The 24898-nt window shown below is 37.6% G+C and overlaps 1 protein-coding gene across 2 annotated transcripts in view; it reads left to right on the top strand.

Moving 5' to 3' along the window:
* ltk (leukocyte receptor tyrosine kinase) overlaps window positions 1–24898 on the top strand; it is a 67189-nt gene that overhangs the window by 27874 nt on the left and 14417 nt on the right. For both annotated transcript variants that reach the window (XM_046855392.1, XM_046855393.1), the window contains exons 3-17: window positions 2614–2766; window positions 3260–3485; window positions 5894–6033; window positions 6295–6438; window positions 11729–11878; window positions 16961–17061; window positions 17455–17615; window positions 17775–17869; window positions 18142–18234; window positions 18375–18549; window positions 20631–20781; window positions 20971–21102; window positions 21372–21528; window positions 22003–22185; window positions 24014–24112. In XM_046855392.1, coding sequence (XP_046711348.1) covers window positions 2614–2766; window positions 3260–3485; window positions 5894–6033; window positions 6295–6438; window positions 11729–11878; window positions 16961–17061; window positions 17455–17615; window positions 17775–17869; window positions 18142–18234; window positions 18375–18549; window positions 20631–20781; window positions 20971–21102; window positions 21372–21528; window positions 22003–22185; window positions 24014–24112 — 2160 coding nt within the window. The remainder of the gene's footprint in view (window positions 1–2613; window positions 2767–3259; window positions 3486–5893; window positions 6034–6294; window positions 6439–11728; window positions 11879–16960; window positions 17062–17454; window positions 17616–17774; window positions 17870–18141; window positions 18235–18374; window positions 18550–20630; window positions 20782–20970; window positions 21103–21371; window positions 21529–22002; window positions 22186–24013; window positions 24113–24898) is intronic.

Below are 24898 nucleotides of genomic sequence, written 5' to 3' on the forward strand. Positions count from 1 at the left end.
AACATGGCATCAGAGTTTCTTTTGCCACTGTTTTATTTTTTGTTATTACATGTTATTTTCTTTTGCTTTCACTTTAAGACTCAGGGATAAATGGGATGTATGGCAAATATTGTGATTTTAAGTGAGGGACTGAGATACATTTAGGAAGAGGTTTGTGGTATAGTCAAATTTTCTTTAACCATGGTATGTCTTTGCATATCCAACAGCTGTACAAATGTTTTCCCTCTGTAGAAAAGGTGTAGGGGTAGAATGTGTCCATAGACTTCTCAGTGACATAGAGGGTTATTTGTTCCCTCCCAATTAAACTCATACTCTGGTACACATTTTTACATCCTCTTGAAACCAGGCAGGACATTTCCTGAGGATTGATCTCTATTGAGATTTTAGGGTTATATTATGACATCTGTGAGATTCATTTCTTTTTAGCATCTCAAACCAGGCTGAGAATATGCCTCTATCAGCTGATGCCCTGGCTCTATTCACAGGAATCTGTTCTGATGTGTGAACAGTCAGCTCAGTTTGATCTTGCATAAAAGGGTAAAACCATTCAAACTTTCCATTTTGTAAATGGGCTCTGAACGGCAAAATACATTTCTCAAAATAACTAAATGCTTTGAATAAAGCCCCATCCCAGTTACAAAAGACCTACCCTTATTTCAATGGATGTTTAATGATTGATCTACACTATCTATATTTTTAATTCATGTTCATTGTTTGACTATTTATTTGTTGATTATTAAAAAGCTTAATATTTTGACTATTTCTTTTGACTTTGGAGAATTTTCCACAGGAGTATACACGATGTACAATGCCTATTGTTGTTTTCAGGCTTCCCTGAGGGTGATTGGGGGGCCTGCAGAGGGTACATTTGGAACTTATCCCCCATGCCATTAAATAACTGTGCTTCATACAAATTCTATTATTTTGCTTGCAAACAGAAATATTGAGCTATTTTCTTTTGAACATTCAAAACTACTGTTGTGTTAATTCTGCGTGGCAGTGCCTTTTAAGCTCTTTCTTTCCAAAACTATTATTGCAGTATTTACTTGTAATACAGAGAATGGAATGAATAAAAAAATATATTTAATATACTTACTTGACATGCTAAATATTTAGTAGTGTATCTCTGCATGAAGCTTATGGTTTGACCTTTGCATTTTCTTTGTGTTAACTTTTTTTCGGCTTCTCCTATTAGGGGTCGCTACAGCTGATCATCCATATTCGTGATCCGCATGTTTAATTTGGTAGGTTTTTACGCTGGATGAACTTCCTAACGCAACCCTGCCCATTTATCCGACAATAAGAGTGCACTGGCTTGTGCAACCCTGGGTTTGGTTCCCTGACCGGGAATCAAACCTGGGCCGCAGCGGTAAGAGGGCCAGATCCTAACCACTAGACCACCAGGGAACCCTTTTGTATTTTCTCTGTGTGCTGGTTGATAAATAAAGTAAAGTAAAATTTTATAACGCACAAGAACCAAACATCATCTCATTTTATGTAAGGGATGTGCACTTAATACAACTGTGGCTGAAAATAGAAGAATAGTGTTGATATGTAGTTTATTACAGTAATTTCTTTTGAGGTTCCCTGCAACAGCATGCACAGAATGACATGGTAGTAACAAATGTAACTCAGCACTATTGGGGTTGTAAAGAATCAACTATTAGATGCAATAGAAAGCAAGGAAATTAAATATTTAGGTGGTGGATCTTTGATGCTTTGGAATGATTTTCTGCCAAAATATTATTTTTACAAAATACACATGTAGCAGTGATTTTAATTAATGTTTTTGTGACTTTCTTAAAACCATAAATAAAACCATATTTTTGACACATACTGTAGAATTTGAGGGAGTGTTTAAAGGGCTGCTTTGAAAAGAGGATGGTGTTGGCTGGGTCCTGGAAACATAAGTGTTGGTAATGTTTAGTATATTGAAGGTAGTAATTGTCCCAACATTTAGAATGATTTAAGAGGCTGAATCATCATGACCCCATGTCAGACATGTAAGCATGGTTGATGTTAATGGTCTCAGTGTGGAATGTATGGTTAGTGGCATGGCTGGAGGTCTTTTTCCTCTCTGTATAGTTTTTTCAACCTGGTATATTGCACCAGGCACAAAAGATTTAGTATTAAGTATTATATACTGTGGATACATTAAAAATCCAAAAGTCCTGCTTTTGTTGTTTGACACATTTCAGCAAAATCACATGAATGTTAAAAGCTGTCTTTTTCTGAACCCACAATTGTCTTGAATATTTGCCAGTGACATAGTGTTTGCAGTGTTTTTAAATTGAAGTAGCTCTTTGTATTTGACTTTAAACTGTAAATTGTGCCAGGAAATTGTTTTATGATTGCTGTGTTATTTCACTATAAAGCACTATTCTTATTTTGCTAAACTAAAGCATTTGATGGAATACTAATATGATTCTTTAAATCTTAAACATAGAGTAAGCCTATATTTGCTTTCATTTGGATGTGTGAAGGTATAAACTCTTAAATCTAACACAGATTTTCTTGTAAGCAGTTATTTAGCTTTTTTAGCCATCCTAAACTTTAAGGGAAAAAACTTGAAAATGCATGAAAGAATAATGTAGTGCTTTTTTTTACCCACAGCCTTTACATCCTGCGATTTTGAATCTCCATGTTCCTGGAGCATGTCCAATCACAGTGCTTATGGAGACTGGTATGTCACATCGCCTGAGCAGCACTGGGCCGGCCGTCGGGATGTCCAACCAATCACAGATCATTCTAATGGAGATTCTAAAGGTATTTACATGAATGTATTTTTTTTTTTACAATTTCATGCTGTTGTTTAACATTTTTTAGTAGCTATATAGCATTTATTTAACACTATCACCAGTATACTTAATTAATATCTTTGGCTTAGACCATTTATAGACTTTTATCAAATGTATTTTATTTCGAAGAATGTTTTTTTTTATTAACTTGCATTAACTTTCATAAACGTAAATAATGTATTATTAAAGTATATAAAAAGAATGACATTTTCCAATTCATAGTGATTTCTCTATTTGGATTTGATGGATTAAGAATCATATAAATTCCAGTGTTCCTAATGTAGAAATGTAGTACGGACATACTATATCTGTTTTGAATTTTTTTATTTCTAGATTTTTGCATTGTCTATGATGCAATATTTAGGACATAATTTTATGCTTTTCCGAAGAGAATAAGGTGATGTTTCCACTCATAAGTGTACTAATCATAAGAAACCACACTTCTCCTTTCTTTCCCAAAGGCCACTTCCTGGTTCTGAGGCCTGGCTCTGCCCTGTGGGGTTATGGGATTTGCACATTTCACATTGCAAGTCCTGTAGTTCTAAGCAGTGGCCCAAGGTGTCGTCTTCATTTGGCTTGCTTCCAGCCAGAACCAAGAACAGGAAACTTGTCTATCTCCATTAGACTCACAGATTCTGCTGTCATCAACTCACTTACCCCTGTCAGCAGGGAAAAAGCCGACACTAGGTTAGAGAAAGATCTTATGGTTTTTTGACGGTGGCTTCTGGAATAACTTGGCCTTACAGTATATTGCTGTTGGGATACACAACAAAAGAAATGCTGTCATTCAGTTTAACTTATTTTTAATAGCAGTTTTAACAACAGTAATAAAGCAGCTTTACATTCATCAATATATTGATCTGGGTCCCTACTGACCAAGCCAGAGGCAACAGGAAAAAACACACAGATAAACATTCTAAAATGGTACAGCATAAGGAAAAGAAACCTAGAGAATAACCAGATATAAAAGTGGGATTGAAAATCATAACATCATAATTATCCTGTCCCTGTGTTACTTACTGTAAATGTTCAGTAGTCATGTTGGCTATTTTCTGAGCATGTCAGTGGAGGTGGGGGTTTTTTTCCTCTTATTTTGTGGTTATCTTAATAACACCAGCCAGTGTTACTTTTACAACCACAAACAGGTATCTTGTTGCAGTTTTATCTGTCAAAGGTTGGGATTTATTGGGCAGAAAGTGGGCAGTCAGTTCCCAGAGTTGGTGTGTTGGAGGCAGAATTAACTTTGACAAGGGCTGAACTGTAATGGCTAGAAAACTTGGGTATTTCCAGTATTTAGTGCATACCAAAAGTGGCTAAAGTAAAGTCCACCTGACAACTGATTGTTTTTCATGAGCACTTAAGATACAATACTGTGTGGGGGGGGAGTACTTTGTACTTTGTCATGTACCACCTACCTAAACATTTGCTGGCCAAATACGTACTCCATCATGGCCACACTATTCCCAAATGACAGTGGCCTTTTTGAAAAAATTGTTCAGGAATGGTTTGAGGAACATGACAAAGATTTCAAATGTTGTCAAACTTTCCCAGATCGCAATCCGATCAAGCATCTGTAGGATCTGCTGGACCAATAAATCTGATCCACCTCACAAATTACAGGATTTAAAGGACCTGCTGCTAACATTTTAGTGCCAGATACGACAGAGCATCATTACTCTAGTTGAGTCCATGCCTTGGTGGGTTAGTATTGTTTTGGCTGCAAAATTGAGACCTATACAATATGAAGTGGGTAGTTTTAATGTTTGGTCGATTAATAATGTGCTAATCTGTTTTGGCCTTATGTGTATTCCTTTTTATTGTATTACATTCATTTTAAATCCACACCCAATGTTTAAGTTGCTTTTTAGGGAAAAGAGGCTTTTTGAACACTGTAAATCTAACAGTCAGTTTTAAACTGAATAAGGAAATCAGCTCATGCTGATAGTAGTGTGTTTAACTATAGCATTTGCACATTGGGAAATCTGGCATAAAATTTTGCTTTGCTCTGGCCACCGGCCCACTAGCTCCTGATCTGTCACTGGCTTTTCATTACTGTTGCTGATTTGATTTTTAGACTTTTACAAAGGGATTGCAGTATGAGAGAACTATTTGCACAAATAAACAGAACACCGACATGCTTTGCATATTAGTAGTGTCACATGTAACCACTGTTCTGCAAATATATTAAACAAAATGTCATCTGAATTCTTGTTATGGAAAAGTGCTCAGTATTGATTTCCCTAGGTTAGCTGAAGCTAGTCCAAGATGAATTAATGCATTTTGTTTCTAAAAGTAGATCACAATATGTCTTTGTAATTGGATTAGACAGATGGCTTGAAATGGGCTGTGATGCAATGCAATATGGAAAAAAGGCAGGACAATCATAATGGAGCCAATACTCTTATACACACACTGTCTGGTTAGGATTAGAGACATCACTTGGGGTTTGTATGGCCCAGTGCCTAAGAGTATTCAGATCTCCATCACACAAATCAGATTTAGTTGATGTACACACTGAAGTCAAAACATAATGGGAAAGGTTATGTTGTGTTACAATCCAGGGGAAAAAAAAACTTTAAAAAGGTAAAGTAATACTAAAGGTAAATTTTTATAAATAGTCAAATCTTTACAAATGGGAGCAGGTCTTGGTCTGGCTTATTCAGTGTTGGAAAATCATTGTGTATAAAACTGGTAAAAATCCTGATCATGGACGATAGACCAAGAAAACAAGGCATTTTGCAACATTTAATGCAGCTAAAACATTATATAATGCAATTATTTACATTCACTTACATACTAATTCAACAGGATATTCGAAAGATGTAGTAGTGAAATCACATGTTGTCTGAGACTCTAAATGGTATGAAATGATCTGGACGGTTTTCAAGAACAGTTTCTAATGATCCACAGGTTTGCAAATTACAGTACTGATGTTACTGATTATGTTAAAATTAAATTGAATTCCTTGGTACAATACAAAGAATTCATTTTGTTTGAAATTAACATTTTAGTGGGTGAAATACAAATATGTCAAAGGTATAAGAACATTTGTATTTATGTAAACATTTTTTTGTTTTGTTTTGATTTTGGCCCAGGGCATCTTGGGAGGTATTGTGGGTATCAATAGGGAAAATTGACCAGCCCTTCCACATAATAGTGCAGTACACTTCTTGTAGTGGTCAAGATCTTGGACTATTGGCCATTGATTCATTGGAGCTGATGGACTGTAACAAGGGTGAGTGTTTTATGATATGTAAATAAAATGTGAAATTAGTTATTACACTGCAGCTACAGTTTTTGCATTTTCTTTGGCATTTGGTTGGTAGCTAAGATAAGTATACACTTAAGCTTCTGATCATCTAAAACTGAGGAAATATTGGTTACATTCCTCTAAATGTACATGATTACACAAATCTTATTAATATTCATGCATTTTAATTCATGCATATTTTTTCATTGATAAATCTCTTCTGTATCTCCCTCTGCATCTCCTTAGAAAGCACAGTTTTGGAGGAGAGTGTGCCAGACTGTGATGAGAACTCAGCTGTTCGTTGTGATTTGGGTGGCTGTATAGATAAAAGCAAAGTGTGTGATTTTCACAGTGATTGTCCTCTAGGCGAGGATGAAGGACTCATTTGTGGTGAGTTGGACAGTGCTTTTAAAAGCTTTCAAAGGTCAGTGTAGACTTTGGACAACATTTGATTGTGTAACATCTGTTCTGTACCCTGGCGTGTAGCAAATCAATGTGAAAGGTTAGACTATACCATAGCCTATGCATTTGTACCATTGTAAAATGTCAAACTAGCTGCTTTTGATCTATATATATATATATATATATATATATATATATATATATATATATATATATATATATATATGAGAAGGAGCAAAGTAGTAAATCATGTGTGTGACGACCTGAAAGGTCTCTTTACTCCTTTTGGAAAAAACACATTACTGTACTCACAGCATTATTGTTATTATCGTTATTATTAATATAATAACGATAATAATAATGATGATAATAATTATTATCATATATTATATAATAATTATTATCATCACATGTGTCTAACGGAGAGGTGCAATGTCACCGACGGGATGGCGTCACACTATGAAGCTATAAAACGCGCATGCGGTGGCGCCGACGCTAGCTTCTCTTTGTTCTCAAAGTACTCTTCGAGGAGGGCGCTCTCCCTCACGGCTCTGGCCCCGAAGAGGATCCAGCGCCCTCTTTTTGCGTTAGGAAGCATGCCGTTTGGTGGTTTCTTTCTTCAGTTTAGGGAGCGCTGTGCACACTGAGTTGTCCAGGTCATGGATCAACCTATATTCGGCACACATTTCACCCTTTATATCTCCCTTTATGATGATGTAGTGGGGTTGAAAGAGAGCAGTTACGGAGCGATGACCCGGGTTGAAGAGATGCTAGCTGGTTATCTCTCCCCAGGTGCAGCATCGTCCCTTAAGGCCACGGTTTACGAAGCAGCAGGTCAGGCTGCCAGCTGCCTCCCCACCATGGCTGTGTTGCAGGCATACCAGGCTGGTCTGGAGTCTAAAAAACAGTCGGCACCAACTCCTGCGCTACCTCCATTTTCGCTCACAGGGGCCTGCTTGGCAGGCGCAGCCCCAGCTCTGAGTTATGGAGCTGAGTTACTGGAGTTCCTTCAGGAGCAGGTCACCTCAGGGTTGTCTCCTTCTACCGTGAAAGGTTACGTGTCCTCTTTTGCAGCTTACTGTGCTCCGCTTGCTGTCACACAGAGGTTTCCCAAGATGGGTTCCACTAGGAACAGGTCTTGCAAGGGTCGATCAAAGAAGTTGAGTCCTCATGTTGTGCGTCAGGTGCAGAAGCTTGCTTCAAACCAAAGACGCATTAGTGCTGCCAGCATTGCGTTAGAGGTTGCAGAAGCAGAAGATCATCTCCAGGTGTGAAAGAGCAGATCTAGGTCGAAGGACAAGAGGGGCCTGGAGTGGCACTGGGGTCGAGGCTATAAAACCTGGTATAGGTCAGCAGGGTGGACCAGCCTGCAGTGTTACAAATGTCTTGGAGAGAAACTCCAGAGGATCAAATTTTAGCGGCTACCACACTCCGGTTCGAGTAAGCTCTGACCCCAAAAGGAGCGGGGTGACCAGAGGACTCGTAGGAGGATGAAATAGCACCCACAATTCATCTGCTGAGCGTCAGCTTGTTTGCAGGGAGACCTCTCCTTGAAGGGCCATAGCAGACGAACAGCTACTCCTACTTTCTCCACAGACTCTTTCTGTGGACGTATATTTCCAGTGACACAGTTGTGCCTGGAGCATAACAGGTCGTGGGATGACCAAGTGTACCTTGGTAACATACCCTGATCTAGGGTAAAGAAAGGCACTGGAACAAGGGGGCCACAGAGAGGGCCTAAAGATCCCCCACTCTCTTAAGAAAGGAAATGACCAGGAGAAACACAGTCTTGACTGTGAGAAGGCTTGAAGGGAGGCTCTGATAGGGCCTCTAAAATGACGGCCAAGTCCCCTGCAGGCACTCAAGGTTGTGCCAGAGGCCTTTTGCGAACTGTTCCTGAAGGAATTCTAGCGCTGGGACAACCGGGCAGTTAACTCCAAATGCCCATTGGGAGTGGAAGCATTTGCATTGACATGCGAGCGCAATCTGCGTAGTCGGCTCTCTCGAGCATGCTCTGCTCCCAAGCAAGAAACATACAGGCTATGCGATTCCCCCCGGTAATTAATTGGACATTACCACCTACCCTTGAAAAACAAACACACAGTGCACTTCCTGAACAAACAGAAGCTTGCACGGGCTTCACTTCATGTGCTTTTTATAACTTCCTGGTCGTGATGTGACCCCGCCTTTGACACCACGCATTCCATTGGACTGATTACACACGTGATTCAGAGGGTGGACAACATGGAAGCGTTCCCAAATCGTTGTTTATGCAGCTCGAGTTCCTGAAAGAAAACTACTTTTTTTTTTTTTATAAGGGTATGGATGATTAATCTTACAGATTATATACCATTTGTTACACATTCAACTAATAAACTTCTGCCAACCTCAAAGGACCAGACATTTTATGCAACCAAGTTATTGTAATAATTTTTGTTCTATTTAATTGGATTTCTGTTGCTATATCAACAAAAAAAGATTTTATATGATAGTACATTTTCTGACCAGAACAAATGGTTTTAGTTTAATATGTAAGATCTAACTTTCCCACTGTAACTGCTTCCCCAAAAAGTCCTAAAAGAAACAACTTTGTATTTTATTGAAATTTATTTGGTAGTGTATGGGCTATGAGTGATTAATCTTTATAAGATATGTAAGATCACCTTGGGCAGTTTGCAGTTTGCATTTTAAAGAGAAACCATACTTAAAGGGTGTGGAGTGGAGTGATGGGACACTTTGAGAGGGTCTGCTGAGTTACTAGCAAGCTTGGTGCCACATACATTAGCCATATTAAAAATGTAGGATATAATAGATTGATGAATTATGCATCCTAAAATGCTTTGATTGCATTGTCAAAGTATTCAGTTATAAGCAAATGTATAAGAAGTAAAAATGTCTGGATCAAAAAAAGTTGTAGGTGTTAGCTCTCAGCCAGGTAGACATGCCAGTTTCATGCAGCCGCCTCTGCCTACAAACATGGATAAAATGAACACTTTTACAATTTCCTCTCTCACTCTCCCTCACACTGATTGAACAGAGGTGTGCCTAATTAGAAACACACATGATCAGACACATGATGCAAAGTACTATGGTCACACACATTTGTGGTTGCTGACATTTACCGAACCTTTGATCTTTCGTATTGCTACTTTCTTTTTGAACCAAAAATGTTTTTTATATTGCCTTGCCCATATTTACTCTGTTTGCAAATCACTCACTTTTCGCTTGTTTTTGGATAGTGCTTCTTTAAATGCCGATTTTGGATTTCCCTGCCTGGCTATTAAACTGTTTAACTGCATTTGCATCCACCTGCACTTGTACTTTCCAGATAATAGGTAGTGTTTTGACCCCATGCATTCAGACACTTGCACGTATGCAGTGCAAATGAAAATGGATATTAACGTTTAAAATAAGTTTGCTTCATATGCATTAGCAATTGTGTTAATATAGTAAATGTATATATTATATATACATATGGAATAGTGGGGTTTATTTTGGTAAAAGTCCAACATTGAGGTTATGTATGTTTCTTGAATTGATTTATTCAGTTAAATATATTTTATTTTCCACTTACTCATTTTTTTCATTGGCCATTTCCATCGACTAGATAGTTCTTCTCTTCTTGAACCTGGAACAAAAACCTGAACCTGAAAGAATGCAAATTGTGGAACTCCAAATACTGTATATACGATGTGCAAACAGATAAATGGAATGCATAGCCAGCATTAACCTATATTTATAAAATAATGTACATTTTTTATTTCACCTGTGTTTTAGTCAGGTTGGTATAGCACTAATGCAGAGAGAAACAAATACATATAGTAATCTAATTTCTGAGGCACAATAGTGCTTCAGAAATGTGACCATTTTAGAAAATTCCATCACTGAAGATAAATGTTTTTTGAATTGAGTTATTTAATTAGATTATTTTCTGCCATTTATTCATTTTGTTGTTGACCATTTCTATCTGCTAAACAATTCCCTCTTCCATGTACAGCAGGTTGGCTAGTGTTGCCAAGTAGACATGGCAGAGAGAGAGAGAGAGAGAGAGAGAGAGAGAGAGATGCTTGTTTTTTTCAGCAAACAAGGCCAATTACACTCTTTTGACCTCCTGGCCATTGAGGGCTTCAGTATTGACTGTTAGTCCAGGTTACTACTCTTGTGCCTGTGAAATGTTACTGAGAAAAAAGAGGACTTTAAACTTGTCTGAACTACCTGGTATATACTAAGTCTACAGCTAATTTTATGGTTATCTTTTCCAATAGTATACTATTAATTTTAGCTCTAATTGATTGAAGTGGCAAGAATATTAACAGACTAGCATTTATATATCTAGGCTACTACTTCTATATTTATTTAGTGTCCTACCTGCTGCAAAACAGGGTACTTGTCCATATTTCTGCTTATTACTCAGTGCCCAATTTTAATAGTACTATGTGTTTCCCCTGGCTCTCATGGAGTGAACAGAATTGACTGCAAAGTTACATTATTAATGAGCGTTAAATTTGTATATCAATGCGATATCTGGGTCAGATTTGGAAATTCGAATCATTTAAATGTTTATTTCTTCATTTTCAGAATTTTGATAAATACATTTCAGAGGCTTAGAAAAAAGGAACATTAAGTATAGAGAATTCACTAGTGTTTTTATTGCCATCTATGCCATACACACACACACACACACACACACACACACACACACACACACATTACCTCATTACCAACAAAACTGTTAAACAAAATCAATGTAAAAAAAAATATCTTATATGTTTAGTTAGTGGGAGAAGAATTTGGTTTCCATGAATCAACAATAAGGTTGTTGGTGAGTTAAAATTACTACAGATTTACCAGCCCCTTTTTAGATCTACTGAAAGTTTGAGGCCATACAGTATAATGTGTAGAATGTGCTTTTAGTAGATTTTAGGATTGCAGCTAAGTTGCCTTACAAAGTTGTTTACCAGTATGTAAGCTGTATTTGATTTTCACAGCTTTCAACAGCAGAGTTTGGCATATTGGCAGTAGCAGTGCTAGACTAATGACTCATGGGACATTAGAGTTTATCACGACTGCATAGGCTGTTTTGACCAGGTCTCTGCAGTAAGACCGTGTTATCGAAAATGGTTCCGCCTCTCTATCTGTAGAGCAAAATGTAATTTATGTTATGTTAATAAATATATTTTTCTGCATGGCTGGTTATTGTTAATGTCTAGAATTAATTTCATTGCAGGTTACCGTTAACGTCTAGATGTCATGTTCTTAAAACATTTTTTTCCCACAGATACATTGCCATTAGGGTCATACTGTTCATTTGAGTTAAGCTCCTGTGGGTGGACAGTTTCTGATACGCAGTCTTCTTGGAACCTTGCCAGTGGAGAACAATTATCCAGAAGTACTGAGCTATTAGGAACAACACTCCAAAACACTCAAGGTGAATGCTTTAATGCAGATAACAGTGGGGGTTACAATATTTCTTTTCGTATATATAAATGAATTTCATTGTATAATAAGGAACAAATTATAACCTGCCTAACGATCATAAATTATACCTTTAAAAGCACTGAGGTATTTGAACTGCTGCTAAGTTTCCTGTTTTTTGTACCAGAGAGGCCAGAATTGTAAACATAAATTTGCAGAGCATAAATGAAAATTGGCCAGCACATTCAGAAACCATGATTAGTGAAAAGGAACCCTAAAGTGCTTCTTTCTCATTGTATACTTGAAAGGTTACGTTTGGTAGTTTTGGCACAATTCTATAGAAATGTAGTTAATGTCACAAGATACAGTGCCCTCCACAATTATTGGCACCCCTGTTTAAGATGTGGTCGTGGACTTCAAAAATTCTCCTTTTTTTTAAAACAACATAGAACCCAAATGCAAAAAAAAGAGAAAAATCCAACCTTTCATTTAAGTACATAACTTTGGTGGTAAAAAAAATCATACATTTAGGAAAAAAAAAAAACTTGAAATCATGTGTCCCACAATTATTGGCACCCCTAACAATTCCTTTTTTTATATATTTTTCTGTAGTTGCTAAGGTTGGTCAGGGTATCTAGGGACTTTTAATTAGTAATTCATGATTTCCTGTTTCCCTGGGGTATAAATATGAGGTGACACAGAGGCCTAATTCTCTTACCCATTTGTCAACATGGCAAAGACAAGAGAACACACCATTCAAGTAAGGCAGATGTGTGTCGACCTTCATAAGTTAGGCAATGGCTACAAGAAAATAGCCACCGCCTTAACTTGCCGGTATCTACAGTCAGAGGAATCATTAAGAAGTTTAAAACAACTGGAACAGTGACAAACAAGGCTGGAAGAGGTCCCAAGTTTATCTTGCCACAACGCACAGTGAGGAGGATGGTAAGAGAAGTAAAAAAATTTCCCAAGCTCACCGTCACAGAATTGCATCAAAGAGTGGCATCTTGGGGTCACAGAGTCTCCAAAACAACCATCAGACGCTCTCTACATGCCAACAAGCTGTTTGGGAGGCATGCAAGGAAAAAGCCTTTTCTCACTAACACTCACAAACGTAAACGCCTGGAGTTTGCTAAGCGGTACTGGGACTTCAACTGGGATCGTGTGCTTTGGTCAGATGAGACTAAGATTGAGCTTTTTGGCAACAAACACTCTAAGTGGGTCTGGCGTAAAACAAAAGATGAGTATGCCGAAAAGCACCTCATGCCCACCGTGAAGTATGGTGGAGGATCTGTGATGCTGTGGGCCTGTTTCTCTTCCAAAGGCCCTGGGAACCTTGTTAGGGTGCATGGCATTATGAACGCTTTGAAGTACCAGGATATTTTAAATAAAAACCTGATGGCCTCTGCCAGAAAGCTGAAGATGGGTCGTCATTGGGTCTTTCAGCAGGATAATGATCCAAAACATGTGGCAAAATCTACACAAAAGTGGTTCAGCAGTCACAAACTCAAGGTCCTCCCATGGCCATCTCAGTCCCCAGACCTCAACCCAATCGAAAACCTGTGGGGCGAGCTAAAGAGAAGAGTGCATAAGAGAGGACCCAGGACACTGGATGATCTAGAAAGATTGTGCAAAGAAGAATGGTCAAAATCCTCTCTCTGTGTTCTCCAATCTTGTGAAATGTTATAGGAGGAGATTAAGTGCTGTCTTGTTGGCAAAAGGAGGTTGTACAAAGTATTAACATCAGGGGTGCCAATAATTGTGGCACACATGATTTCAAGTTTTTTTTTTTCTAAATGTGTGATTTTTTTACCACCAAAGTAATGTACTTAAATAAAAGGTTGGATTTTTCTCTTTTTTTGCATTTGGGTTCTATGTTGTTTTAAAAAAAAGGAGAATTTTTTGAAGTCCACGACCACATCTTAAACAGGGGTGCCAATAATTGTGGAGGGCACTGTAAATTTCTTAGCTGTCAAACTCAATGATTGTATAAGAACACCAATAATTGCAACCGTCTTAGCCTTGCTCAATAGGCTTTTTTTGTTGTGGCCAAAAAAAATAAAAAATTTTACCTCGCAATTTTATATCATAATATCAAGATCTCTCAATTGCTCTTTTGGGATTCTGTTTCTCCTGTTTTCATAGGAGGTTACCAAAGGTCACAAAATAGATCTCCATGAGATACAAGCTCTCTGCCTTTCTCATGTTGCATGTTAAATGGAAAGATGTTTTTTCAGTCATAAATGCCACAGATGGGACTTTCCCCACAACTGCATTTCTTAAAAAACTAATGGCACATTTTACTTGTATGCTGTGTACATAAACAGACAGAATTTAAATTTGCTTTCGACATAATGATTTAAGAGAAGACTGGGAGAGCTTAAATATTACATGTCTTCTTTATTTTGGCTGGTTAAATGAGCACAGCTGTTTAGTTTATGGCTGATTGGTATCCAGTTGTGTAATTCCAGTTTAGTGCAATGCATTCTTATCTTTCTGTCAAATTCACAGGAAGAATAGAAAATTGTACAATTCTTATTCCTAATTATTATATTGTTTTTCTATTTATAACCCTATAGATATAGCTTCCTCTGGTTTTAGGAATCTGGAAATGGTTTTTACATTTTAGCTGGTACAGTACAACTCTTAGCTATGCAAAAAAATAATAACAAAAAATAGATGAGTCAGTCTGAAAAGTCATGCAAAACGCAAACCTTTTGCAAAAACCTTTGTAATGTATTAGTAGGTAATTACTGTTCAAAGTGAAACTCAATACTTTTGAACAAAATTAACATATTTTAGACAATGAACTATGATACCATGAGACCATGATGTTTAAAATTCGTTTTATAACGATGTGAGTTTTTTAAACTCAGAACAAAACTTCTCTTTTGAATGAGACATACAATCTACAAAAGTAGGAAAATCTGTGGGCATGTGAGTACTTTAACGTGTAATTAAAAAAATAAAAATAAGTAAACTTTTACTGAATGGCTGCTCATGCTCATAAACAAACATAACAATATGTGCTAATACTGTAATACCAACTATACTAGATGACTTTAAAAACACAAAATACAGTACAAGCAGTTTTGGAACTGAATCCCGAATACCTTCCTACACTGTTCTTGAGAGCATTACATAAGACGTTCATCTCCTTTCTGTTATATCCTGTAGAAATTAAATGGGATGTCATTGGAGATTTGCTTCAAATAGAAGATGGGGGATTTTACTTGAATTGGAGGAAGAATTGTAAGCTACATAGCAATCAGAAAATTATATAGTGGTAAATAAATAAAAAAAATACTTTGCAAGATTACATTACAGCCTCTTAAATTAGTTAGAAATAAATAAGAAACTTTGAGCATTTAAGCTTCTAAAGTAACTGAATTTTTTATGACCACTTGAGTACTGAATGTCTCGTATATTAGTTGAAAAACAAAATTTGATGTAGATAATTGTTATTGCCTTATATAATCAATTACTGGCTACTAAGGTATCAGAAACCTGACACAGCAGCAGTATGTCCTCTATTGCCAGACAATAATTTAACTAGAATGTGGCATTTCCTGAAGAAAATGTGAGTGGTATAAACTGAGTGTACTGATAAAATACAGTGGAACCCACTTATCTCGACCTCGGTTAACACGCCAACCCTAATAAGTCGACGTTTTTGAAGTGGAACCGCCAAATTCTAGCTTTGTCTTAGCATTTTTTAATCGGTTATGTAGATTTTTTTATGTCGCCGAACCCTAATATCTCGAGCACAAGGGGGGGGCAAATTTGCCATATAACGTCGGTTATGTCAGGAATCCCCCTGCTACGCCCCCTTCGGTGGCGGCATTCCCCGAAGCACCCTGCTTCTTCTTCCGCACGGAGCTCGCCGCAGTCATGCTGATCACACACACCTGACTCTCATTCACTCACTCATCCTATCTCCTATTTAAGCCCCTCACCTCCACACACTCGCGGTCCGTTATTGTTTGTGCATGATCGTATGTGTGGGTTCATGGCGGTCTGTGGTATCGTGTATACGTATCCCGCTACGTACCCTTCTTCTCGGACTCCGCATTCTCTTAACGGCACCCCGGATTACCCCGATCCTGCTGTTTTCCATGTTCACGCTGTCTGCACCACGTTTATCCGTTGCTGCCCAGCGCTGCGTTTTCCATAGCGCGGATCCGTGGATTCTCTACACTAACTGTCTCTGCTTTTGCAGAACTTCGTGGACCGCGCTCCCGGAGCGCACCACTGGATATTACTGCTTCGCTACAAGTATTGCTGGATTATCTCCTGAGTATTCTCAATAAACTTTGTTTGCGTTTACTTCGGCTTCCGCCTCCTTATCCGCATTACAGGTTATCTCGATCCGCATGACCAATCAATCAAATCGCGGCAACGCTGTTGTGTAAAAAAAAATCCCAAAACACGTGCATGCACATTCTTATTTAATGACGCACATAATGTACATAACGAAATGTCAAGCAAGTTAATATATTGCCGCCATATTGGTTTTCGTTTATCTCGATCATCGGTTATCTCGATGCTTTTTGGCGTCCCCTAGGCCGGCGACATATCCGTGTTCCACTGTACTGATAAAAATCTAAAGTAATGATAAAAAATTGTATTTGACATTTCTGCTGGCAATTTCATGGAATTGTTTCCTAGGAAATGGAATAAAACACACATAGACAACCCAAAGCGATTGTTGGAAAGTACACTTGTTAACAATTGGAATCCTGCTCAACCAATCAAATTGTTAAACTATAACAGTTATTGTTTTGCATTATAGTTTTATCTGGTAGATTTGCAGCTTTAAATGTTTATTTACAACAAAATTTATATTGCCTTCTTATCTTTTACATGTAATAATAAAAGCTACTATTCTTACATTAACAGAGGGACCCTTTAAAATTAAGTTTATACTTAAATAATACTAAAATAAATGATATTTAAAGAATAAATTATATATAAATAATATATATTGAAGCTTTTCAACGTGTGCAATTTCTACACATATACAGTCTTTTAAATAAATAACTTTCTTATAAATAACAACTGCTTTTTTACCCACTCTTTTCTGTTTTCTTATTAGGACAGTTCCTGTTTCTGAAGGTCAGAGGCCATGCAAATGGAAATGAAGCATCAATTTACAGCCCTGCACTTCCTTTGACTCTGTCTAGGCAAAATTGTCAGGTGAAAATTCTGAATGGCTATCTTGCTCACCAGTAAGACTGAATTTTAAAGTTATTCGAGGCTGCCAATTTGATGCATTTAAAGTGCCTTTTAGTCCAGTTTTGCAGTTTTCCTTTAAATTAAATTCATGATTTGTACACAAAGGTGAGCTTTCAGACATGTCTAATATGTGTGTGGCTCTTTCAACCTTTTTTATGGTTGAGACCTATCCTGGGTATTCACTCATATTTCAGGGCACTAATGGCTTTGTTTGACAAGTCTGAGGTCATTACTGTAAATTATGTTTGTTCTGATAACACATACTGAATGCGCTGCTTTTTTAGTAGCAATTTTTCATTTTCCGTCTCTATTGTTGATCCATTTTTAACTTTTTGTGTGTGTGTGTGTGTGTAGCTGCACTTCTCCTTGTACCTGTATGGGGATTTTAACGGCACAGTTCGTCTGTCGGTGGTAGAGAACGGTTCTTCAGTGACCCCTTTAGTGTGGGAGAGGGCTGGACACTGGAAGGACAACTGGCAAGATGTGACTCTACAGATCACTGACCTTCTAAATGGGTGAAGGAAATTTTTTTTTAGCAAACCACTAAATTGAATAATGTGCACACATTTTAAACTGAATTCAGTGATGACTGCAAGGAAACATCTCAGTATACATGAACCTTGAGCATTTGGCTTTGGGTTGAATTTTTTTAGCTTTACATGTTTTGACTGTAGGATCCATCTGAGAGTGCAAGCCCTTTGGGAAACTGACTCGGAAGCTGACGTTGCGCTGGATAATATTTCTTTAAGTGCTACATGTTTTGACACAGGTGACTTTTCGTCCTCCCACACACGTTTCATCACTGTGACACCCTCTGACAAAAGCAAACTGCTGTTTGTTCATTAAATAGTTATGCTCAGAAAAGCAGGGATACAATGTAATCTTGTTTTATTCATCCATTATTGATTTTGATGTTTACTTGATTGTTCACTTTATTAGGAACACATTCATGCAGTTATCTAAAAGAGTTTGACCCAAATGCTGCAAACTGTTTGTTCTTGTTTTAAGCCCTTTTCTTCATTGTCTTCATGATCTAATCAGATCTAAAAGCTTTGCTTCTTGGCCATCAACATGACCTGGACTCCATCAGCCAGTTAGATATCCTGAGTCCTCTTCCTGAGCCTTCTGCTTTAGGTGCAGTGTTTTACTCTGACTGATTAATGACAAATTCACCGTACATTAATGATTGTTTCGGTTTCTTAAATCAAGTCTACTATACTAAAAAGCACATAAGTGAACCACAAAGAAGATCACAGTTAATGTTGCTTTTTCAGAGGTATCTCCAATGACATGGTTGTTCACCTCATGTGGGGCCAGTGGATCCCGGGGCCCTACTCAAGCGCAGTGTGACAGTGCCTATCGCAACGCTGATAATAATGTGCTGGTTGGAAAAGAAGGCCCTCTTAGAGGTGTTCAGATGTGGAAGGTGCCTGCTACCAACAGATACAAGTAAGTGTTCATCAAAGTCTCTTAAAGGCTGCTGTGAGGGAAATGAATGTCCCATTCAGTTTCATTTTGTCTATTTGAACAAATGAATGTATTTAATTAGCAAATCTTCACTTCACTTGAATGTCAAGTTAAAAGCATACCACAAACCAGCAATCCCCCTGATTACTGTCGGATACAATTCAATAATTTCTGCACTGATGTAGGCATGTTTTTAACACCACTTTTACATGAATCAAAAATAATTTTGATTAATTCCACTTACTTCCACTGACAATTTAAGCAATCCTGTTTTATTCTATCGTTAGTCTTGTGGCTATTATACTTTTGTCTTACTGTTGTTGGTGCTGTTCCAGATGCTGGAACAAATTGGTTGTTTTGCTGCAAAGGCAAATCAATTTGGAAACTGCATAATTTTATAAAGTACCTCTTTCTGATCAACACGTCATAATTAAATACCAAACAACAGATGTTGCATTATATGCAATTTAGCACCAATTTACTTTTCTTTGTCCCTTTTGCAACCATGTCATAATAGCCAGCTAACTAACACTTAAAAACTGTCACTTAAAAACTGTCTTTGATAACCATCTGATTATGATTTGCCAAAACAGATAAAAATAGGTCATCTTTGCATTATATGCTCTGCATATGCATGGAGCATGGGTATAATACACACAAAATAGAGAATAGGCTGTAACTTTCTGAACGCCCACTCCCATCAACCTGAGAGTAAAAACAACTTGTTCCAATAACCATTGTTTTTGACTCAGACAAAGTCCAGGCAGTCTTCTAGGCTGGCCTTTTAACACCTTATGTTACTATTACATCTACATGGCATGTGATATCAAGAGTTATTAAAAACAGAAAAAAGTGTCAAAGTACCACACAAAGCCAAGCTCCCAGACTGTAGGCAATAGATACATCCATGAGCCTGTTTTTGCTCTGTGTTTAAACAAGATTCAAAGAAAAGTCATATGCCTTGTTCTTTGTTCCTAATCATTAACCATTGAACTTTGAAGACTATGAGTTTAATCCTTATTGAAGCTGCGGTGTTATCCATTCATTAGTCAGGTCATTTTATTTTACAATGGGCTTTATGATTACTCTTAAGTGCAATAAAACACAGCTTTACTGTTTTTTTTGTGCCTGTAAATGTAGTTAAATAATAGATGTGAGCCGGCAGTACTATCAGACATGAGAAAAGGATTAAAGGAAATTTTGTCTGCTAGATTCCAACACTTTAAATATAGATAGATAGATAGATAGATAGATAGATAGATAGATAGATAGATAGATAGATAGATAGATAGACAGACAGACAGACAGACAGACAGACAGACAGACAGACAGACAGACAGACAGACAGATGTAGTAGTAGCAGTAGAAGTAGTTACTAGAGTAACTCAAATAATCGCTTACACTTAATTATGGTGACCAACAAAGCATCACAGAATGCACAAACCATAAGGTAGATGGTCTACAACCACAGACCACATGTAGTTCAATTTCTGTTAGCAGGTAACTGAGGCTTTAGAGAGCACATGCTAACCAAAAATGAACAATTAAAGACTGTGAACAAGGTTTTTCAACTTTCCAACATTTTAACGATACAAAAACCTGCTTCCCTGCACATTGCCATGGCTGACACATACATAGTCTCATTCACTTTCAGTAAGCATCCTGCTTTTTAGTAAGCATTGTCCTGGCTAGGGCTGTGGTGGATCCAGAGTTTTTCTTGGGAACACTGGGAATGAAGGAGGAACACACACATATTTACACACAGTAGCAATTTGCATACTGGCACGTTTTTGGAGGTCTATCAGAACTTGGAAGTAAATGCACATGTGGAGAAAACATGCAACCACAGTACGAGTTCAGGATTGAAACCCTGGAACTATGTGATGGCAGTGCAATCTGCTGTACTCACCATGTTGTTCAATTGAAATCTAAAGTGAGGACAATATAGAATAGAGACAATTTATTGCAGGAATGTCAGAGAATTAATTTGCATATTTATTTGAATGCAAAAAAAATTAACATTTTGCTGTAGTTTATAAACACTGTGGCTACTTCCTTCTCAGAATCTCAGCATATGGTGCTGCAGGAGGCAAAGGGGCAAAAAACCATAACAAACGCTCGCATGGTGTCATCATTTCAGCCATCTTCACACTAGAGAAAGGAGACACCCTCTATCTTCTGATTGGTCACCAAGGGGAAGATGCTTGCCCAGGGGTGAGTATAACTGCAAAATTAAAACATAGGAACAAAAATATAATCCAGATAATGTACTTATCTGCTGTTTTAAGGTCTCAGTTGACTAAATGGAAACTATGGTTGTTTCGAACGAGGAAAATGTATTATACAAAATGTAGTGTCTCTTTTAGGCTCTTTTCGTTATGTCACGTGTATTTATTCCTACAGAGGAACCCTCTGACTCACAAGATTTGCCTAGGTGAGTCATCAGTGATTGAGGACAGGTCTGAAGGTGACAGATCTGCTACGGAATGGGCCGGGGGTGGAGGCGGTGGTGGGGGCGCCACGTTCATTTTCCGCGTAAGCTTGGTACTTTTTTCTTCGTGCTAGCCTCTCCCAACATGAGCATATTCCTTTAAAGGGGTGACAGTGCCTAAAGGAAACCATGTGGATTGCAATCTTTAACATAATATGCATGACTACAGCATTCTTGAGACATGCTGAAAGCATTTGAAGTCATCAGAACTGGGCCAGCAGATGGAAGTGGGGGAGGTCATAGATAATAACAGTGCTTTACGTTGTTCTTTGATGAAAAGCTAATCTCTTTTTTTTTGGATGTACTGGTGCAGATGGAGAATGGGGAGCCAGTGCCTCTTCTGATAGCAGCAGGTGGAGGAGGAAAGGCTTATCTGGAGGACCCTGAGAGCAGTTTGGATCAGATCCCTTTGGAACAGTATGAGAATGACACAGTGGCTCCTGGAATCAACGGCAAAACTGGCGCTGCAGGTCTTGATCTACCTCTTTAGCTGTTAGATGGATTGAATGTCTCTAATTAGCACTTAGCAGCAGAAAATCGATAGTTACTTCACTTAAACTCACTGAAATGGCCAGTGAATTGCCAGGCGTTTTGAAGCCTTACAAAAAAAAACACTTCAAATTTGGAACACTTTTCTGCAGTCTTGTTATGTGCGCCATTTTCCAAATGTGTGTCAGATTTCTGAAGCAGACCTGTTTTGTCTGTGCTGTTAAAAAACTAATCAGTCTGACATTAAAGAATGTTTTTAGGCACATTTTTCTTATATTATGTTTTGAGAGAACAAATTGGAGATAATTTGTTGGAGAGTTCGTGCAACATCAACTGAATTCAATAGCTGATGGACTTGTCAAGTGACTTGTCAAACATTTAGTGGTTCTGTGTGTGTGTGTGTGTGTGTGTGTGTGTGTGTGTGTGTGTGTGTGTGTGTGTGTGTCTTTATAAAGGAGGGGGAGGTGGTTGGAAAGCCTCCACTACTCACCTGTGGGCAGGAAAATCTCTTTTTGAAGGGGCTGAAGGCGGCTCACCTTGCCCTCAGGCCCTGTCTAAACTCGGCTGGGCAACCTTCGGAGGGTTTGGAGGAGGAGGAGGATCCTGTACTGCTGGAGGAGGAGGTGGAGGATACAGAGGTTAGTGTATTGATTTAGACACACATTTACCATCAAACAAGCTGATTTGCCCCCGGAGATATTTTGTGTTTACATATGTAACTTTCTGTGAAAAGACCTTTACATTATAAATATACAGCATGCACAAAAATATTGTTTATGCAATATGCTGGTCTCTAAAAGACATCTTTTGCCTTTTAAAGGTGTAGCGAACATAAAATTTTGCACGAAATACTATTCCTGAAGCAGAAATTATGGTTTGAAACACATTGTGCTTTAAAGTGATAGGAAAAGGTCATCCAGAGAGCTGATAAAATAAAAAAAAAAAGGTAGGTCTAATGAGGAAATGCAAGTTTAGTAATGAAGATAATGGTTTAATGTAGTTCTGATTAAATGAAAGCTCTAATTTCAGAAAGAATCAGCAGTGAGAAAGGCATTAATATGCCTGATACCTCATTTGATTACTAAGTGGTTTGAATGAAAAGTGGTTTGGATGTAAAAATTGAAAATTAGCATTAACAGTGTTTTAGAGCAAACATATGATACTTTCTTTAATGTTCCTGAATGCTGATTGTCAGGATTAAACATTAATATATAATCAGAAGGATTTATATTACAAGGAATGTATCAGTGGCTTGAACTCAGGCTGTTCTTGCAGTATTAAAACACAAATTAAACAAATACAGTGGTGATTACATTCGAGAAAATATATGGACAATTTAAAAAGTTGCATTAATGTCACATGAATGGGTCTGTGTACTTTGCTGTCATTCACTCTTTTGAAAATGGAAAACTAATGATGAAATAAAAACTTTCTTTCGGCTTCTCCCATTAGGGGTCGCCACAGCGGATCATCCGCATGTTTGATTTGGCACGTTTTTACGCTGGATGCCCTTCCTAACACAACCCTCCCCTTTTATCCGGCCTTGGGACCGGCACTAAAAGTGGCTGGGGGTGGTTCCCTGACCGGGGATTGAACCCGGGCCACAGCGTTGAGAGCGCCGCATCCTAACCACTAGACCATCAGGAAAACAAATGATGAAATAACTATGTTTAAAAATATTTAAATCTATATATAATCAACTATATAAAATAATTTCAAATATGACTCATTGATAGTTTTGTGTCAACTAATTATCTGATTTTGAGTTATTTAGCTTTTGAAAAGCCTAGATGTAAAATAACAGGTCAACAATCAGAAATTGCCCCCTAAATGTTCTACTATTGTTTGTGATCTTTGAATATGTTGATCTAGTTTGTATCATATTATTTATCATTTGTGCAAAAGGCTCCAGAGTGAAACTCGTCCTAATACAAGATGCGAAGTGAAATTCACTTTTACTTTGAAGTCAGGGTTTTTTTTACATTGGAAATATTATCCAATTTAGGGCATTATTCATATTTGATATTTTAAGATTTGTGTAATTAAATTAGTAGGCAAAATAGATAAATGTAATTTTCAGGTTTTTTGTGTTTGTTCTCAGAAACAATAAGAAGGTGATTTCAATACTGAATTATAAATTGTTTTATATTTGAAAATAGAATAAAAAAAAAAGGCACACAATGTACACAACCTGAATACTGATACACAATAGAGATATGCTATTCAGCTGAATGAGTACATAACATTTTTTTTTTGCAAATTGAATTTGTATGTTTTTTAGTTTAAAGCCAACTAAGAATATGATAGTCTTTTTTGTTTTATGCCATCAGCCATTATATGACTCATCAGTACATGCCGACGCGTCCCACACGTCTGTCTGCCTATCAAAGAAAAGCTTCGAAGTACATGTTTATGTTAAATTGGTCTTGTTCTCAAAGTGCTTTCATGCTTCACACTTCTGTAAAGGTGGTGATGTGTCCCAGGCTGATGACCTCACAGCAGATGGACAGGATGGCATTTCTTTTGTCCACCCTTCAGCAGAGCTGTTTCTGCAGCCTCTGGCAGGTGCTTGGTACACACACTCACCCATACACACAGAATTAGTCATGGGGACAGGATATATTCTATATTTAATAAAATATAAAACTATATTTTGAGAACGATCGGAAGGCTTCCATGCAATGACAACATTCCAATATTCCCAATTGTTTACATTAACTCAGAAATAAGCATCAAAAAGCGAAATTATGGTACAGTCTTTTAGAAACATGGACCTAAGTTGTATGGCATGGAATAGATAAATATCATGCTATTTTTTTCCATTAGGAGAGATATTATTCAACACTACATCTTTCCTGCTGACCTACATCTACCATCTGAGCAGCTCTTTAATTTCACACACACTCTCACTATCACCTCCTTTCACACCAATACTCACACTTTCTTTCGCTCTCTCAAGCTTTTTTCCTCCCTTCCTCCTCATCCTACTCCTTCATGTCATCTCTTATCATCTCCTACCTTCTTATAGCACTAATCCCAGCTGCTTCTCCTCCACCACTCCTTCACATTCTCATTCATCTCATTTGGACAGATATTTGTTCACTTTTACTGCTTGTGTCCATTTCTTGGTCAATCTGAACATAGAAATGCAGCTTACTTCTTCATATGTGTATGCAGACCTTGATCAGTTCAAGTCTATTATTATATCATGATCATTTAGAATGCTTAATGTGTTTACACATGTGTTGGTCTGAATGTAACAATTATAAATGTGTACACACTATGTATATTATACAGTGGTGGTTTGTCCATATGGGTGTGTGTGGCAGAGTTTCACAGTTTAGAGTTCCT

This window comes from Silurus meridionalis, chromosome 8 (genome assembly GCF_014805685.1).
Source record: "Silurus meridionalis isolate SWU-2019-XX chromosome 8, ASM1480568v1, whole genome shotgun sequence".
Lineage (NCBI taxonomy): Eukaryota > Metazoa > Chordata > Actinopteri > Siluriformes > Siluridae > Silurus > Silurus meridionalis.